The sequence below is a fragment of the Telmatherina bonti genome (assembly GCF_933228915.1).
Source record: "Telmatherina bonti genome assembly, chromosome: 14".
NCBI lineage: Eukaryota > Metazoa > Chordata > Actinopteri > Atheriniformes > Telmatherinidae > Telmatherina > Telmatherina bonti.
The window spans coordinates 34,628,093-34,646,077 of record NC_136612.1 but is presented as its reverse complement, the minus strand read 5'-3'; the positions used below and the strand labels follow the sequence as shown (position 1 = coordinate 34,646,077).

Genomic DNA, 17,985 nt, shown 5'->3' with positions numbered 1-17,985 from the left:
ACAAAAATTTATTTTACTTTATATTATAAACAGGCCAGAAAACATTTCCCACATCACTGTTTACTGGTTAGCCATCACACAAACAAACATCAAGACACACAAACGGGAACAAAGCTTGTTAGACTGCAGAGAAAACGTAAATAAAATCAGATTCTTCATGTTTAAACAGTAAATCACAGTTCCAGACGTTCACGTGAACGACATACAGGTGCTTAAGGTAAAAGTTTGAGCACAAAATCAGATTAAAGAGGTAATAAGGTCCACTAAAGTTAAACTCTGCTGCTTCACACATTCAAGTTTACAAGTTTGTAAAACTCAGCATCAGTGCAAATGTTATTATTTCTGTCGTTAGTGCAGAACAGAGCTCTCCTCCAGGTTTTTCACCAAAATAAAGTTTTAAAAAACAAAAAAATGAACAAAAACTTCTTGTTTGATTGGCTTCAGGCCAGATATCCACACAATGACAATAATCCCTTTTATTTATTCTAAACTTTTCCCACTACAACATTTCTGTGTAAAAATCTGTGATAAAAACACCTGTACATTCCTTATATCAGCATGTTATTATATTTCTTTATATTGTGTGACCATTGACAAACAGTTGTGCAAAAACATTTAAACATTAACGAGCCAAATTATTCTCAATTATTTAATAAAATCTAAATGAAGAAAATGTTTTCATCCTGAAAAAACTAGTTAAATTTGGAGAAATTCAGTGTTTTTTCACATTTATTTAAATCTAAACCGAGGATAATAAATTACTTAAAATCTAATAAATTTGAAATTATATTTTAAAATTTTGTCTAATTTGTTTTAATTGAATTTGTTTTAATTGAATTTGTTTTAATAGAATTTGTTTTAATTCTAGTCTGTTAATGTTCATAATAACATTTTCTGATATGGTAGAATTATAATTAAGGGTTAAAAAGAAAATTGGATGACAAAACATCACGTGTTGTTGCAGAAATTAATAGTTTTTTTTTTTATCAATAATAATCTTGGTGCATTTATTAATATTTAATTGTGTTTTTCTTTTTTATTTCCTGATCAAGCTTGAAAGCGACAGTTCTGTTAAATATATCATTTATTGATCATTATTAGTTATTATTTTCAGTAGAACCAGAAATTCAATCAGTTAATTGATGAGAGAATTGAGGAATATTAAGTTTTATCTATTTCAATAACCGTATGACAGAAAGATTTTAACTAAAAGCTGTTTATTTTCCTATCTGGTGAACCCATTCTTGTCATCAGGAGAGGACGAAGAGCGAGAAGAGGACGGGCGCGATGGACAGCAGCAGAGGGACGGACAGGGAGACGGTCTGGCCTCCTCCTGTGCTTCCTGAACCTCCTGAACTGGAGGAAGTCCCAAAGTTGATGAATCCGGGCAGGTTGCTTCTTATCTGGCTGCTGATCCAGGACTGGTACTGGGACACCCGGGCGTAGACTCCTGGGAAGTTGGCCAGAGCGCAGCCGTTTCCAAAACTCACCACTCCAGACTGGACCCATCTGGTGTCAATTTGACTCACCAACGGGCCACCGGAGTCTCCCTGCACACAGCAGACATGGAAACCAGTCAGGTCGGCGGTGGAGGAAGAACCCAGGAACACAAACACAGCTTTGGACTCTGAAGACACGGAGGTAGTGTGGTGGAAAATACTCTGGTCTTGAGAAGTTGTAATACATTTATGAGTCAACTGTCTTCTTACAATGAACATTTTATTATAAACTAATACAAGCACACGCTGGAGCTTGGAGAGAGAACTCTCTCTCCAGATGCTGAAGTAACACCCGATTATAAACCATGCTTAACTCCTCCTAGTTGCTGAGCACACCATATGAAACAATCATTATCTCTTATTTAAGACTAAACTGAACTCACTAAGCATCAATCACTCACTATATTACTTTATTACCTTTAACCTCTAACCTTTAGACAACTGGTCAACCAAGCAGTTGACAAAAACAGATGCCCTGCAGGAAACTCTTCCTGTCTCAGACTTTGTCTGCACATTCCAGACAAGGATCATATGACTTAAAGAAAGCTTTGTGCATAGACACAAAACACAGCAGGATCACAGCAAATCAATGCATATATGTCTAATACTTAATTCAAACCAAACTCATAACAATTTTCCCCAACACTCTCCCTCCTCTTGGTCCTACAGGACCAACAATAAGAAGAGAAATTGTTATCAGAACGCAAAAGTACATACAGAAGACAACATTCTCAAAACATCAGGAGCCTCATGCCTGTCGGGTTTTAAAAGAATCTTTCAGAAATTACAATAGTGAGGAGCCATTCACTTCAGCTTCACACTGATCTTGCTTGAGAGCGAAGGCTGGTCTTCAGGTGTGAGAGTAGACTATCTCACTTACCCACGCAACCACAGGGATTATTCTGCCCTTTGTTGGGTGGTGCGTTATTCTTCTGTAATTTCAGACTGAAGAGCTTCAGGAGGTTCAAGCAATCTGTAGTGCCAAGCAGCTCACTCTGCGACCTTTACCGCTGTCTGGGTCGTCAGGAAAACCTGAAATGGCCTAAACCATCGATGTTGGTTCCAGCGCTGATGTTTAAAGCTTCTTATCAGGACAAAATCTCGAGGCTGAAGTGAATAGAGCTGCGTAGATGCTGATTCATGAAGGGCAGCTTTCACCTGTGTGCAAATGCCTGAAAAGGGTTCTTATGAGGTTAGGACAATATGTTAAAACATTACTTTCACACAGAGCTGTGTCTGAACAGGCAGTCTTGGAAGGAACCATGCCCACTTGGGTGAGGGTCCTGCAAAAAGAATCACAAAAAAGCCCATGTTTCCATGTTACGCATGCGCATATACATCAGAACCAGAAAAAGTACTTTTGGTCCAAGGAAGACCTGAAAAGAGAGCCAGAAGGAAATTTCCCTGTCTGCAACCTGTGGGAGGAAAACATTCAGGAAAATGGCATCCAGAAAGTCATTCATAAGAGAGCGCCAAAGCATGGACTTGTTTTCAGCTAAAGAGTAAGCTCAAGTAACGAGAACTGAGACGGGAGAGCTGCAGCCTCCACCGTGTCACAGTCAGAGCAAACAGCATCAAAAGGAAAATCAAGTCAGGGTCAACTAGAGGTCGGTCAGGGGCCAGGCCTGGGGGGTGCAGAGGATAGTCAGTTTCAGCTAAACAGTCAAAGAGTAAAACATGAACAATACAAAGCAACAGTTAGGGCCACTCAGTTATCTGGTAGGTAATCATTCAAAGTAACCAAATTCATTTAATTAATTATTGCAAAGTTCCTATCAGGTAGTCTCATCTTAACCAACAACCAGAAAAATCCTCTAGTACTGCATAGCAGAACATGTGTCAAACTGGACTCCCAGCAGTCTGACCAACACTTATCCATGCTGGAATCTCCTTTCTGATTTACTGCTCGTGTTGTTTATGTCATGTCTGCTAAATGACAGAAGCAGAACCACACTGAAGAATCTCTGCATATATTAAATAAAGCTCATTCAGAACTGTTGATTTAATCAGTAATGTAGTCTAGTTTAGTCTCATGTCTCTCAGACTCCAACAGACCCATTCAGGAGCAACACACACAAAACTGAGATCATAATAAGACTGGCTTTCTATTCCAAATATATTGTAAACATAAGCATAAGCATAAAGCAACAAGATGTAAACCCATCTTTAACAGCTGGACTTCAGGTACTGAACAGCCAGAGACCTTCAGGTCATAATAAAGCTGTTTGTTTTCTATCTACATTTGAACTTAAGCAGCATTTAGAAACAAACTTCTAATACTGATGGCAAAACTGTCCACATCCACAACAACACGACACACGCATGTACGTGCACACACTCACAGCAGCACTTCTTCCTTAATGATTTTAATGCAAACGTGTGTAACAGAAAAGGCCAAGGCTAACGGTTTAGCATAGTTAGCTTAACTTTGGAAGTATCAATACTGTTCAAATAATCTGCCTCATATTCATGTTAATTTTGAGGACATACAGGGCTTAAATGACTTGTTTGTTTACATATTAAGCGTGTTAACTAAGAGACTGGTCTGTTTACTGGCAGCCATCGCAAGAGTTGGTTCTACTCTTTAAACAAAAATCATCTGATGTGTATTTTAACCACTGAGCATATCTGCTTTAATTCAAAATAATGAATTCAGATTAGGGATAAAACACCAGCTGTCAGCAAATAAAACACGGAGATTGTTGTACTTGTGTTGCATTCACTGAAGTCGGGAAATTACAAAACTACCTTCTTATTTAATGTCATATAGCGGCTTATTTTTTCTCTTTTGACATCTATTCTGTCTCAAACATTAAAAACTTAGTATTCATCACTTTTTTTTTTTTTTTTTTTTTTTTGAAAAGGCGGCAGAATTTGACACCTTTTTTTTGTTTTTTATAAGGCACAGCGTGCCAGAAGTTGACTAGTCTGTATGAACTGTTCAGCTTCCCTGCAGCAGAGCAGAGATGTCTGTGTCATTGTTCACTTGCAGAAGTCTGCAGGAGTGCAAAATTTTATACATGCTCATAAATGTGGTATAAAGCTAAGCAGAAACAGTGAGTAAATGTTTGGTTGTAGGCCTCATTCCTTGGCCTGGCCTTGTGGATAATCATTCAGCTCGTATCACTCGATCTGCTCAGGAGTCAGACGCGCCACAGCCACCATGCTCTCCTCCAATCAGCATACAATCAGAAATTCATGCCAGGAAGTGCCCGACACATGTTCATCAAAGCTTCCTGGTAGATAAATCAGATTCATATGTGTAATTAATTAAGAGTAACATGTAAAGGATCAGAAAGTAGGCAAAAGTTCAAGGAAGGAGATCCAGGTTTTCCACAGAGAACTGAGTGAACCGAACAGTCTTTCTGACAGAATCAGGGTGCAGCTTATTCCAGAAAACATCATCTGATTCTGTAGTCGGGGTGGGATTTGTGCTGCCTGCCGGCCACATTCGTTAGTCTTTTACTTCCAGAAAATTCCACAACTGAAACACAGTCTGAGGACAAGGAGGATCCATCACCTCCAGAGGTCAAAGGTGAAAATCCAGCTCACATGTCCACCATAGGAGCCATATCCACACTGTTCACAGTCACAACCAACAGGGCTCTGCCAGACCCTCTGGTTCTGGGATCTCCGGGCCCTCAGCAGCGGCCGGGTCCATGCAGCCACATCTGCATATCAGGTTCTGCTCCAGGACTCAGAGCTGACACAGAAGGGAGGTGGAATGATGCTTTAGGTTGTAGGGACCGTTTCTGCTCCAGTCTCCTGACTGACCACGCGTGACACCCAGAACTCTACGGTGACCCGGATCAAGAACTCACTCTCCCCCAGCCCCTCCTCTGAATCCCCTCAGGCAAGATAGACATTTGAGGTCCCTGTGGACCAAGCTGCATGCTGACAAGGGTTCAGAAAGGAAAGCTGCAATGCGTCCAACACCATACAGCAGACGAGCTTTTGAGACTGAACCATTTGGTCATGTGGTGTATTTTCTTCTCCAGTAAGGGGAAAATAAAGATCATAGCCTCATAATTATAATAGTTTTCTTCTGAATCCTGTGGCAAACATATTATGTGGACCATGTTCTGTGCTGTGAACATCATGTAACTTGAACATTACATTGTAATTGTGTGTGTGAGACTATATTATCAGTGGGTTCATAACTCAGTTCTCTCCTGGGAAAGCTGAACATGATCTTGCTAAGAAGATACACTTGTTCTGAGAACTTCTCTTCTTGTCGTTAGCTCACATTTAGCTAAAGTGAACTTATTGCAAGGGAAATTTACTCTAGCACGTTGGTTCACCATTCCTATTTTAAGGTCAAGAATTTTCTCTTTTTCCTAACATTATGCTTAGTTTCAGCATCCTTCAGCTGCATTATTTATTTCCAGTTTATCTAGATTTATTTAGACATGCTAGGCATAAATTAATAATTGCAGTAGTAAAGGAATAAAAATCACCTTATGAATGTCTGAAAGGGAACAGACAGAAACCTAAGCTTATTGCCCACACAATGTATAGTAATTTAACATAGTAAGTTCCTAATACTATAAATCACATCTCTCACATTTCTGATTTTTCATTCTTAATATGTTGTTGCTCTTTAAAATGTTCTCAGGTGATAATAAAGAATTGCTTTTCCTTAGGAAAAGGTTCCACATTCATACAGGGAGTGGCTTTTATGCTCTTATAAAAGCTTTAGGAAGAAAAGCACAAGCAGCTATTTTACACAGGATTTATATGTTTGTTTCTGCCTAACATGCTATGACATCATCTCCTTCAGTGAGCAGAAGGCATTTAATGAACACACTCTTTTCCTCACTTCCTTCTCTCATACATTTTTTGTTGTTTGTTTTTTTTCTTTTTTTTTTTTCTTACTGCAGTAAATTAGATTTTACACAAACAATTCACTTCAACAGTTGGATGAATGCATGTGAATGGGTCGTGCCCCCACGTTTGTCTACCCCCACACAAGCTTCTAGGCTCTCCTGCGAGAGTCCGGTGTGGCTTCACAAGACGTGGTTTTAATTCTCCACACAATCAGTCCAATCAAGTTTAACACAGGAAATTTTACACAACCACCCCAGTTTCCCCTCACATGAAGACAGAGATTTCAACTTCTTAATGGTGCTGTACATCAACCTCCTACTGCAAAGGAACTAGTTCTGTTTGCAGCGGATGTACACAGAGGGTCAATCCCACACCTTTGTAGAATTATCAGGCAAAATTCTCAATGTCTCCAGAAACCAGCCCACACAGTCTCTTCTCTGTTCCTCCTCACTCAAGATGGCTTTCCTCTCAGTTTTCTAACTCAAGGTTGGCCTGGTCTTGCTTCTCGAGCTCACAGGACTTACTGACTAATTTACTGGTCTCGGTCTTGTAACTCACAAGATTTACTGGTCTGGTCTTGCTACGTCTAGCTCACAGCACTTACGACTTGGTCTTGTTACTCACGATTTTTAACTTAAACTTTAACCTAAACTTAACTTAAACTCACAGGATTTTATTTATGACGTCAACCTGATCTCGTCTTAAGTTATTCTCTTATCCCTTGAGTTATTCTTTCGATGAGGAGGTGAGGAGGAGAATCCCTGTCACAATGAGAATAATGAAGACAATTGACCACAAAACAGAAAAATATTGTGATTATTAATTAAAATATTGATTATTAATTTGTGATAAATTTCTAGTAATGTTTGACTCCAGTTTGAGTCTGAAAATTAATATAAATTTAGAATAACACTTCTCACCATTGTCTTTTCACACTGGTTCAGAAGGAGTCCTGGCGTAGTCGACCACGGGTGGGAGAAAGACGTCCTGTCCTCTGAAATACTCTAATTGAGGTTCTTAGGATGAATCTGTGGATTCAGGTGGCCAACCCGTCTATCCCCAACCTGGGCGGACTGACGCAGGATCCCGAGACGAGCCCCCAAAAACTGTGGTGGAAAATACTCTGGTCTTGAGAAGTTGTAATACATTTATGAGTCAACTGTCTTCTTACAATGAACATTTTATTATAAACTAATACAAGCACACGCTGGAGCTTGGAGAGAGAACTCTCTCTCCAGATGCTGAAGTAACACCCGATTATAAACCATGCTTAACTCCTCCTAGTTGCTGAGCACACCATATGAAACAATCATTATCTCTTATTTAAGACTAAACTGAACTCACTAAGCATCAATCACTCACTATATTACTTTATTACCTTTAACCTCTAACCTTTAGACAACTGGTCAACCAAGCAGTTGACAAAAACAGATGCCCTGCAGGAAACTCTTCCTGTCTCAGACTTTGTCTGCACATTCCAGACAAGGATCATATGACTTAAAGAAAGCTTTGTGCATAGACACAAAACACAGCAGGATCACAGCAAATCAATGCATATATGTCTAATACTTAATTCAAACCAAACTCATAACAATTTTCCCCAACAGTAGATCCAACAGGACTCACCTGACAGGAGTCCTTTCCTCCTTCAGTCAAACCAGCACAAATCATGTTGCTGGTGATTGGATTATAAGCAGCGTTGCACTGAGTGTTGGAAATGACGGGAACGCTCACCTCCTGCAGCGTCTGAGGGAAAGGCAGCGACACTGGGGGAACAAAGAGACATGAAAGAAGTCTGAGAACAGAGAACTGCAGAATGTGATCACATTAAACTGACATCAGGGAAGAAACAGCCTGAAAAAACCACAAAGACGTCACAAACACAGCATGAAAACTACACAAAAACATCACAAACACAGTATAAAAGCAACAAAACTAGACAAAACAACACAAAAACATCACAAACACAGCATGAAAACAACACGAAACAACAACACAACAAAAACATCACAAACACAGCATGAAAACTACACAAAAACATCACAAACACAGTATAAAAGCAACAAAACTAGACAAAACAACACAAAAACATCACAAACACAGCATGTAAACAACACGAAACAACAACACAACACAAAACAAAAACATCACAAACACAGCATGAAAACTACACAAAAACATCACAAACACACCTGAAAAAAACTAAACTACACGAAAACAACACAAAAACATCACGAACACAGCATGAATTAACTAAACTACACAAAAACATCACAAACACAGCATGAATTAACTAAACTACACAAAAACATCACAAACAACATGAAAACAACACAAAACAAAAACAACACGAAGACAACTAGACAACATGTAAACAGTAGAGACATGGCAGATGCCAGTGCATGAAGAAAATGTTAAAACACCATAAATGCACCACAATCATCAACCAATCAACATCTTTGTTGCTATGGCAACAGGATGTGTGACATTCGTACCATCGGATCTGATGGCCCCCCATCCGGTGACCCAGCTGGTCTGTCCATCCGGGAAGCTGCTGCCTGCAGCTGCCAGACACACGGGTCGGATGTAGTTGCTGAAGGTCACGGCTGAGGACAGCTGCAGCAGGCTGACGTCGTTGTCGTTGGTCTCTGAGTCGTAGCTGGGGTGATTGATGATCTGCGACACTGACAGGGACACCTCATTCGGATTTGAGCCAAACTGGGATTGACGTCCGAGGTAGACGACCAGACCTGAGGTGCTGGTGCTGAGAGAAACCAAACATCTGGTTAACATCTGCATTAAAGGCGTGACCGGAGGCGGTGAAGTGACAGAACTCACCTAGAAAAGCAGTGAGCGGCGGTCAGGATCCACTGGTTGTTGATCAGAGATCCTCCACAGAAATGGGAGCCTCTGCGGTGCAGACTGGCCTGCCACGGCCACGCCCCCGGCACAGCGTTCTGACCACCCACAATCTTTGTCGTGCTCTTTGTGTTGAGAGGAGCCGTTCCGCAAACTGCAGGCAAACACATCCAGATGAGCAGGGACGGCCTCATTTGGATGTTAGGCGGGTTTCTGCTCAGGTGGTTTGGTTTATTAAAAGCAGCAGAAAGACGGGGTGATGTGACGTACGCTCAGACAGGTGGAATAAAGTCTTTTATGATTGGTGAACGTTGAGCGGACTTGGACGCTGCTGCTGCTGCAGAAGGGAAGTGCTTCGTTACGGCATCGCTATTTTGTTAAAGCATCCCTGCTTCCTTACGGCATCGCTGCTTCGTTATGGCATCGCTGCTTCGTTACGGCATCGCTGCTTCGTTACAGCATCCCTGCTTCGTTACGGCATCCCTGCTTCGTTACGGCATCGCTGCTTCGTTACGGCATCCCTGCTTCGTTACGGCATCGCTGCTTCGTTACGGCATCCCTGCTTCGTTACGGCATCGCTGCTTCGTTACGGCATCCCTGCTTCGTTACGGCATCCCTGCTTCGTTACGGCATCGCTGCTTCGTTACGGCATCCCTGCTTCGTTACGGCATCCCTGCTTCGTTACGGCATCGCTGCTTCGTTACGGCATCGCTGCTTCGTTACGGCATCGCTGCTTCGTTACGGCATCCCTGCTTCGTTACGGCATCGCTGCTTCGTTACGGCATCGCTGCTTTGTTACGGCATCCCTGCTTCGTTACGGCATCCCTGCTTCGTTACGGCATCGCTGCTTCGTTACGGCATCGCTGCTTCGTTACGGCATCCCTGCTTCGTTACGGCATCGCTGCTTTGTTACGGCATCGCTGCTTTGTTACGGCATCGCTGCTTCTTTACAGCATCGCTGCTTGGTTACAGCATCGCTGCTTCTTTACAGCATCGCTGCTTGGTTACAGCATCGCTGCTTCGTTACGGCATCGCTGCTTTGTTACAGCATCGCTGCTTCTTTACAGCATCGCTGCTTGGTTACAGCATCGCTGCTTCGTTACGGCATCGCTGCTTCGTTACAGCATCGCTGCTTCGTTACAGCATCGCTGCTTGGTTACAGCATCGCTGCTTCGTTACGGCATCGCTGCTTCGTTACAGCATCGCTGCTTCGTTACAGCATCGCTGCTTTGTTACGGCATCGCTGCTTCTTTACAGCATCGCTGCTTGGTTACAGCATCGCTGCTTGGTTACAGCATCGCTGCTTCGTTAAAGCATCGCTGCTTGGTTACAGCATCGCTGCTTGGTTACAGCATCGCTGCTTGGTTACAGCATCGCTGCTTCGTTAAAGCATCGCTGCTTGGTTACAGCATCGCTGCTTTGTTACGGCATCGCTGCTTCGTTAAAGCATCGCTGCTTCGTTACAGCGTCGCTGCTTCGTTACAGCATCGCTGCTTCGTTACAGCATCGCTGCTTGGTTACAGCATCGCTGCTTCGTTAAAGCATCGCTGCTTGGTTACAGCATCGCTGCTTGGTTACAGCATCGCTGCTTGGTTACAGCATCGCTGCTTGGTTACAGCATCGCTGCTTGGTTACAGCATCGCTGCTTGGTTACAGCATCGCTGCTTCGTTAAAGCATCGCTGCTTGGTTACAGCGTCGCTGCTTCGTTACGGCATCGCTGCTTTGTTACGGCATCGCTGCTTTGTTACAGCATCGCTGCTTCTTTACAGCATCGCTGCTTGGTTACAGCATCGCTGCTTGGTTACAGCATCGCTGCTTGGTTACAGCATCGCTGCTTCATTACAGCGTCGCTGCTTCGTTACGGCATCGCTGCTTCGTTACGGCGTCGCTGCTTCGTTACAGCGTCGCTGCTTGGTTACAGCGTCGCTGCTTGGTTACAGCGTCGCTGCTTGGTTACAGCATCGCTGCTTCGTTAAAGCATCGCTGCTTGGTTACAGCATCGCTGCTTGGTTACAGCATCGCTGCTTGGTTACAGCATCGTTGCTTCGTTAAAGCATCGCTGCTTCGTTACAGCATCGCTGCTTGGTTACGGCATCGCTGCTTCGTTAAAACTTCGCTGCTAACCACCACACCACCTTGCACGTCACCGTGCACGTCACCGTGCATGCCGCCAAGCTCTCCTAGTGATGAAGAGGATGAAGAAGATAATCTACAGGAGCAACATCAAAGATTAATGAGGATTTATTTAGTTATAAATTGAGTCACACAGAGAAGAAAAAGAGTCCTGAGGTGAATGAAAGAGAGAGAAACCCCGACGGAGGCAGATTAAAGTCCGAAACAGCGTTAAGTAGCAGATCTGGGGTCACATGATGCCAGTTAGACAAGAAGCCAAAGCAACGACCCGCAAAACATCACCTATGACGAAATAAGCTAAAGACAAGGAACAACATGTGAGAAGATGAGACGTATGGGTCAACAAGTGGATGAAAAACAGGATGAGTGAGACAGAAACTCAGAGAAAACAATGTGGATTTAAATATTCAAATGTTCCTTTTTTCAGAGAGATGGATCGAAACTCTGTTCAGGAAATAAATAAAGTTGAACAGATTTGTTTTGTGGTTTTGTCACAAAATTGAGTGGATGAGTTGTGTTTTGTTAAGACTGAAATGATTTTACAAAAGAAAGAGCAGAAACTCACCATCCAGCTGTGCGTAACTTCCTGTGGGAGAAAAAACAAACAGAAACATTTTCATCTGCATGTCAGAACCGATCCGACTGGTTTCTCCTTCCAAGTCGGACTTTCCAGTGCGTCACGTCTCAGGGCGAGGCAGCAGGGGAGGAATGCCGTCATGCCAAACCCAAGAAAAAACACTTGCGATGACATTATAACAGCAGGAATGTGAAATGAGGTGACGTTTTACCTGATGACACGTTTACCTATTTTTATTTCTACATTATTGACATATACCGATGCTTTAATGGAGGAAAACGTGTTGACAGCAGTGTGTAGAACAGGGATCTTTACCTTTCACCCAGTTTCAACCAGTTTTCACTTTTTATCTTATATTTCAGCTTATCTTTTTCATTTTATTCTTTTTTTATATTTAATTTATAATGAATGTTTTATTTTAATTTTATTTTCTTATATTGAATTGTAACTTTATATTTTCTTTAAATTCATCTTTTTATTTCATTTTTCCTTATTTTTTCCTCTGTTATTTTTATTTAATTTATTCATTTTATTCTTTAATTAATTTAGTTTTTTTTTTACTTTTTATTTATTTTATCATTTCTTAAAATATTTTTGACACCTGTTTTTTTTTTTTTTTTTTTTTTAAAAATCAAACTCTGAAATATAAACCAGTTGCTCCCTCTCCGTTTCACCGTTCAGTCAGGTGTGTATAACAACTGTATGGTGTCCAGACAGTGTGACCCTTTAACAGCTGAGTTTTCTGCCTTTAATGAATCTGATTAGACATGTGAGGAAATAAACTGCCTGAGTTGTTACTAAACTATTAACTGTTATCTGTTTTACTGTCTGTCTGCCAACATTAAAGGGTTAAAAAGACGTGTTTAGACCTTTCCTATCTGTGTTATTGGTTTCCATCTTATCGAGGGATCTGACAGAAACTGAACGAGATGTGACGAGCTCACATGGAGGAGGTCATCTCCCATGTGAACACGCTTGGATCAGTACTTTTCATTTCTTTTTGCACCTCTTTCTAGAAATCTGACGTTTATGAATCCAGCCTACATTTTGCGCATCACAAATGAACATTTTTATGGTATTTATAGATAAAAGTTAGGGTGAATGATTCATGTCCCAGTTATTACATTTCCTTCTAGTTTCCACATTCATACAGAAAAAACTGTCTTTAAAATGTTTTAATCAGCCTTTTTTTTTTTATCCAAGTCATCGTTTCACAAGTTAAATTCCTGTTGAGATCTCTCTGTGAAGTAAAAACTGATCAATCAACATATTAAAAGTTTAATTTATTAAACTGAGATTACTGATAATTCTCTTTGGGGAAATATGATTCATGAGCCATAATTAGGGAAACGCTTAAGAATTTAATGAATGTGTTTTTTATACCCAGTCGTGACACCCAGTTGTTCAGCCGAGATTAAACTTTGTGCTACAGATTTCCTTATTTTTCTATTTTTAATGTGTGTGAAAGAGATTATTATGCGGTGTGTGCTTTTAAATCACGGCATTATATACTTTGGTGTGTAAAGTATATATTTAAACGTGCATAATGTGTTTTTATTATTTAAAGCACTTTGTGTTGCTGAAAAGTGTTTTATAAATAAAGTTTAATTGATATCTCAGTAAAACCCAGATTTTTAGTGGTTTTTGTAGTTTTGTCTATCAGGTTTTTATTGTTTATTTAATCCAATAATAAGCTCAAAACTCCCTCGTTCTCGGTTGAAAGAAGTGTTTTGTATTTAATTCTTGTTTTTATGGTTTTGCTGAAGGAACTCAGTTTTATCCAACATTTTAAACGTGGAGCTGCGGATGTTGATTCACATTTTATTGGGAAAATCCAGTCAAACATCATTATTATCAATACCAAGGCTAGCATCGATCATTCTGAAAACCATCACGATGACATCAATGTCTTTCTAGCAGCTTTGGGAGCAAAACGCCAAAAACATGGATTAGAACCAACTTATAGCCAGTTTTGCTTCTGACTTTATTTTCTCAAACAACTGTGTGATAAAAAAGAAAACAGAGTATCTTTAATTAGAAAAAAATGTGATTATCATCATAATTATGATCAATATTTAAAGATAAAGCAATAAATAATTATAAAATATATTGCAAAAAGTATCTGTATGGGTATCAGAATAAACAATATTAGCTCTGGATTTTCTTGTTATCAGATCAATACCAGAGTTATCAGGATCGGTTAGCAGGCACTGAAACGCCTTGTTTGGGTCGAGGAAAGTGTCGACAATTTAACAACTTTACTGTCTTAAAAGATATTTTTTGGTATTTTTTCCACAAACGTGCTGCAGATGCAAATACATCTAACAGAAGCTTCGTTTCCATGACATGCTTTTGCAAAACAAAGGCAGTGTTTGTTATTTTCAATAAACAACAACTGTGATTTGCAGGTGTTTTCATTGAACAGTGTTTGGCGTTTAATCCTCAGTCTTGTAAAATGTTGTGCTCATGATGGCAAATAGTTTTGTTTTCGTTTGTAGTCTGGTGATGTTCATACTTATTTCTGTGGAAACATGTTTCACAATAAGAACAGGTTGGGACATGACCAACAGCTGGAGGTGTCACATCACCAGAGAAGAAGAAAACTAAGCTCTAAAAAAGCTCAAGCAGTGAAAACATGGTGAGAAAACAGCATGAAGTACAACACATCACTTCCTGGAGATGCTGGCAGTGTGGTTGACTAACTGTGCCTGTTTAGTATCGGCTGATGAGGAACGTGTAATCAGCTCAGTCAGGGAAACGAGTCGGACAGGATTGCCACGTTTCTTGTTGAGACACGGGACTCAGATTTTCATGCATAAAGCAGAAACAGACTGAAAAGATTTAGAGCAGACAACAACATTCCTGTTGGAAAAGGACATTTTCACTGGAGAAAGAACGTCTTCCTCCTCTTTTAGGTCTGTTGGTGCAGGTAGAAAAAAAACCTCGAACCAGTTCATCTTTATAAATATTCTGTACTGTTAGAATTACATCATGTAAATGTTTTGTTTTAAAGAACTTCAGCTTGTAAACAGAGAGGCAGATCTGTCCAACCAGAGGAGGATGAAACTTCCTCCGAACAAAACATTTCCAGGATTTAGTTCGTTTTTTTTTTTCTACATTCATATACATCAGGATCACCAACCCTGGTCTACGAGAGCTAGCGTCCTGCCGGTTTTCCAAGTGACCCTGCTGGAAAAGACTAAGTCTGAGACCCAAACAAGCTCTGATCATGTCTGCTAAATACACATTGATTTAAATCGGGTGTGTTGCAGCTGGGAGACTATAAAACCTGCAGGACACCGGCCCTCCAGGACCAGGATTGGGGATCCCTGATCTAAAGCCTCTGAAGGGTTGGCAAAGATTTAATCTCAGTCTTCATGCAAAGAATTCCTACATGGAAGCTGCAGTTTTTTTTTTTTTAGAGAATCCAAAATAAAGTTTTAATTTTGCAGCAGCAACACTCAGAAAAAGTTGTTAAAAATGTGGAGAAAGAATGAACCGCTGAGAGGTCAGGGTGTCACGACTGGGTATAAAAGAGGCATTCCTTAAATTCTTAGTCTGTCAAAGCAATGATGGATCATTGATAACTTTTTCTCTCCAAATCAGTTAGTTAAAAAAGTCTTCATGGCAAATTGAGAAGAACTTTGTTTGTCTGGAGAGAAAAGTCCAAGGACAGAAACCATTATATGTCGGTCATTAAACCATGATCTATACAGGCATGCGGCCCCAGGACCAGAACCTGAAACTGGTTTCCACAACGAGGGAGACAGATATGACTCAGCAGAAAAGCTCTGAGTTATCTGGACACCAGACAGACCAGATCTGTCCATCTCAGATGGACACAAAGATGGTGGGCATGTCTTGTGGGCGTTTTACCTGCCTTTGGTAAAAACTGACGTGTCTTTTTACTTTCCAAAAAAAAAAAATCTTCCAGGCTGCATCAAGTTCTAGATTCGTCCATATTTTCTAAATGCAAATGAGATTTTAAACTGTTTTATGAAGCGAGTGTAGTAAACATATGGCTCAGGGGCCAAAACCAGGCCCACCACATGGCCACAGTCCAACTGGCCCCTGAAACGTAAATGAGCATAAAAAGTCTTTATAACTAATAATAAAATGTCATGGAAACGCCGCAAACATCTCTAAAATCTTCCCAGTTTAAAGTCAAGTTAAACCATATGCTGATGAGAACGCACTCCGTACGTTATACGGCGCCTCGGCTCGCCTGTACTTTACATGTTGTGTTCAGTATGTAAAGTATAAGGTCGGTTCTTTACATCAAACTGCTTTTCTTATCTAAGCTGCTGAAGTTTCTGCATCTTGTTAAATACAAACATCTATTATCCTCTTTAAAGTCAACAACGATGAGGTTTTACGTGAGGAAACTAAATCACATTCAGCTCAAACAAAAAATTTGAGTCTGTTTGGGTTTGAAAGAGAAGCCTGAGTGTGATCACACACACTCCTACAGCAACAAGAACACATAATTTGTATGGAAGTTTATTCAGTAAGTGGAATAAAGAACTGGTTGGGACTCACCTGGAGCCGTGAAAGCCACCAGCAGGACTCCGTAAAGCAGCAGTGTGAGGCTCATGATGTGATCCATTTTGTCTGGAGCTTGTGAGGGAATCCAGCTGCTACTGTTTGGTCTGAGAGTCTGCACTAACCTGCCTGACTCTCAGCTAGTCATGAAGCCACACCTCTGAAACCACCGCTGTTAATCTTGTGCACAATTTACCCAGGAAGTGTGTGTGATTAATGGATAAGTTAACCTAACTTAGTTATTAGAGTCTATCGTCTGTCATGGCTGGATATGAAAAACTCGTATCCTCAGTCAACAAGGAACCGTGTCCTGATGAAGACTTGTGTCGCTGGTGTGTAGATGAAGCTAAAAAACAAACATTTCACCTGCATCTGTGTGTCTCACAGAGCTTCATTCTTTTTTCATCTATCTGTCCCATGTTTTGAAGATGATATCCTCTGACAAAGAGCAGAACTGGCATCTTATCTGATCAGGAAGTTTTCCCATTTAAGACATTAAAGGTATTTGTATTTTATTATTGTTTTTAAATAGATTTAGTTTGAATAGAGCTGAAATTAATGAGTCAGGTGAAAAGGGTGAGGAGATCCTGATGAAAATGACCTCACATATTTAAAAGGAGCAAAGCAAACTTCATCAGTGATGAGGAAAGCAATGAGGAAACATGTTATCGTAACATATCATAACTCCCATCTCACCGTGGTCATCAGCATATGGCTAAAGGCCTTGTATGAGAACAGGAAGAAGGGAATCGAACCCGAGGTTCTGACTTCCCAAGCTTCCCAAGCTGCAGTTCATGTCCTGCAAAAGCACGATTTCTGTTGACTCACAATTCAAAATCAATGTCAGGAGTATAACGAAATATGCAGATGCCGTCAGACGATGTTTTATTCCCAGTAGAAGATTAACAACATGTCAGATGATGTTTTATTCCCAGTAGAAGATAAACAACATGTCAGATGATGTTTTATTCCCAGCAGAAGATAAACAACATGTCAGATGATGTTTTATTCCCAGCAGAAGATTAACAACATGTTGGATGATGTTTTATTCCCAGTAGAAGATAAACAACATGTCGGATGATGTTTTATTCCCAGTAGAAGATAAACAACTTGTCAGATGATGTTTTATTCCCAGTAGAAGATTAACAACATGTCAGATGATGTTTTATTCCCAGTAGAAGATAAACAACATGTCAGATGATGTTTTATTCCCAGCAGAAGATAAACAACATGTCAGATGATGTTTTATTCCCAGCAGAAGATTAACAACATGTTGGATGATGTTTTATTCCCAGTAGAAGATAAACAACATGTCGGATGATGTTTTATTCCCAGTAGAAGATAAACAACTTGTCAGATGATGTTTTATTCCCAGTAGAAGATAAACAACTTGTCAGATGATGTTTTATTCCCAGTAGAAGATAAACAACATGTCAGATGATGTTTTATTCCCAGTAGAAGATAAACAACATGTCAGATGATGTTTTATTCCCAGTAGAAGATTAACAACATGTCGGATATTGTTTTATTCCCAGTAGAAGATAAAC

The 17,985-nt window shown here is 40.4% G+C and overlaps 1 protein-coding gene across 1 annotated transcript; it reads right to left on the bottom strand.

Annotated features, from left to right (window-relative positions):
• Window positions 1-1,250: 1,250 nt before the first annotated feature.
• LOC306765662 (trypsin I-P1-like) lies at window positions 1,251-16,502 on the bottom strand (the record flags this gene model as incomplete). The annotated part of the gene is made up of 6 exons (XM_079253146.1): window positions 1,251-1,550; window positions 7,953-8,092; window positions 8,822-9,090; window positions 9,165-9,339; window positions 11,885-11,905; window positions 16,436-16,502. 6 exons carry the CDS (start codon window positions 16,500-16,502, stop codon window positions 1,251-1,253), a joined length of 972 nt encoding a protein of 323 aa, XP_079109272.1.
• Between the last annotated feature and the right edge of the window lie 1,483 nt (window positions 16,503-17,985).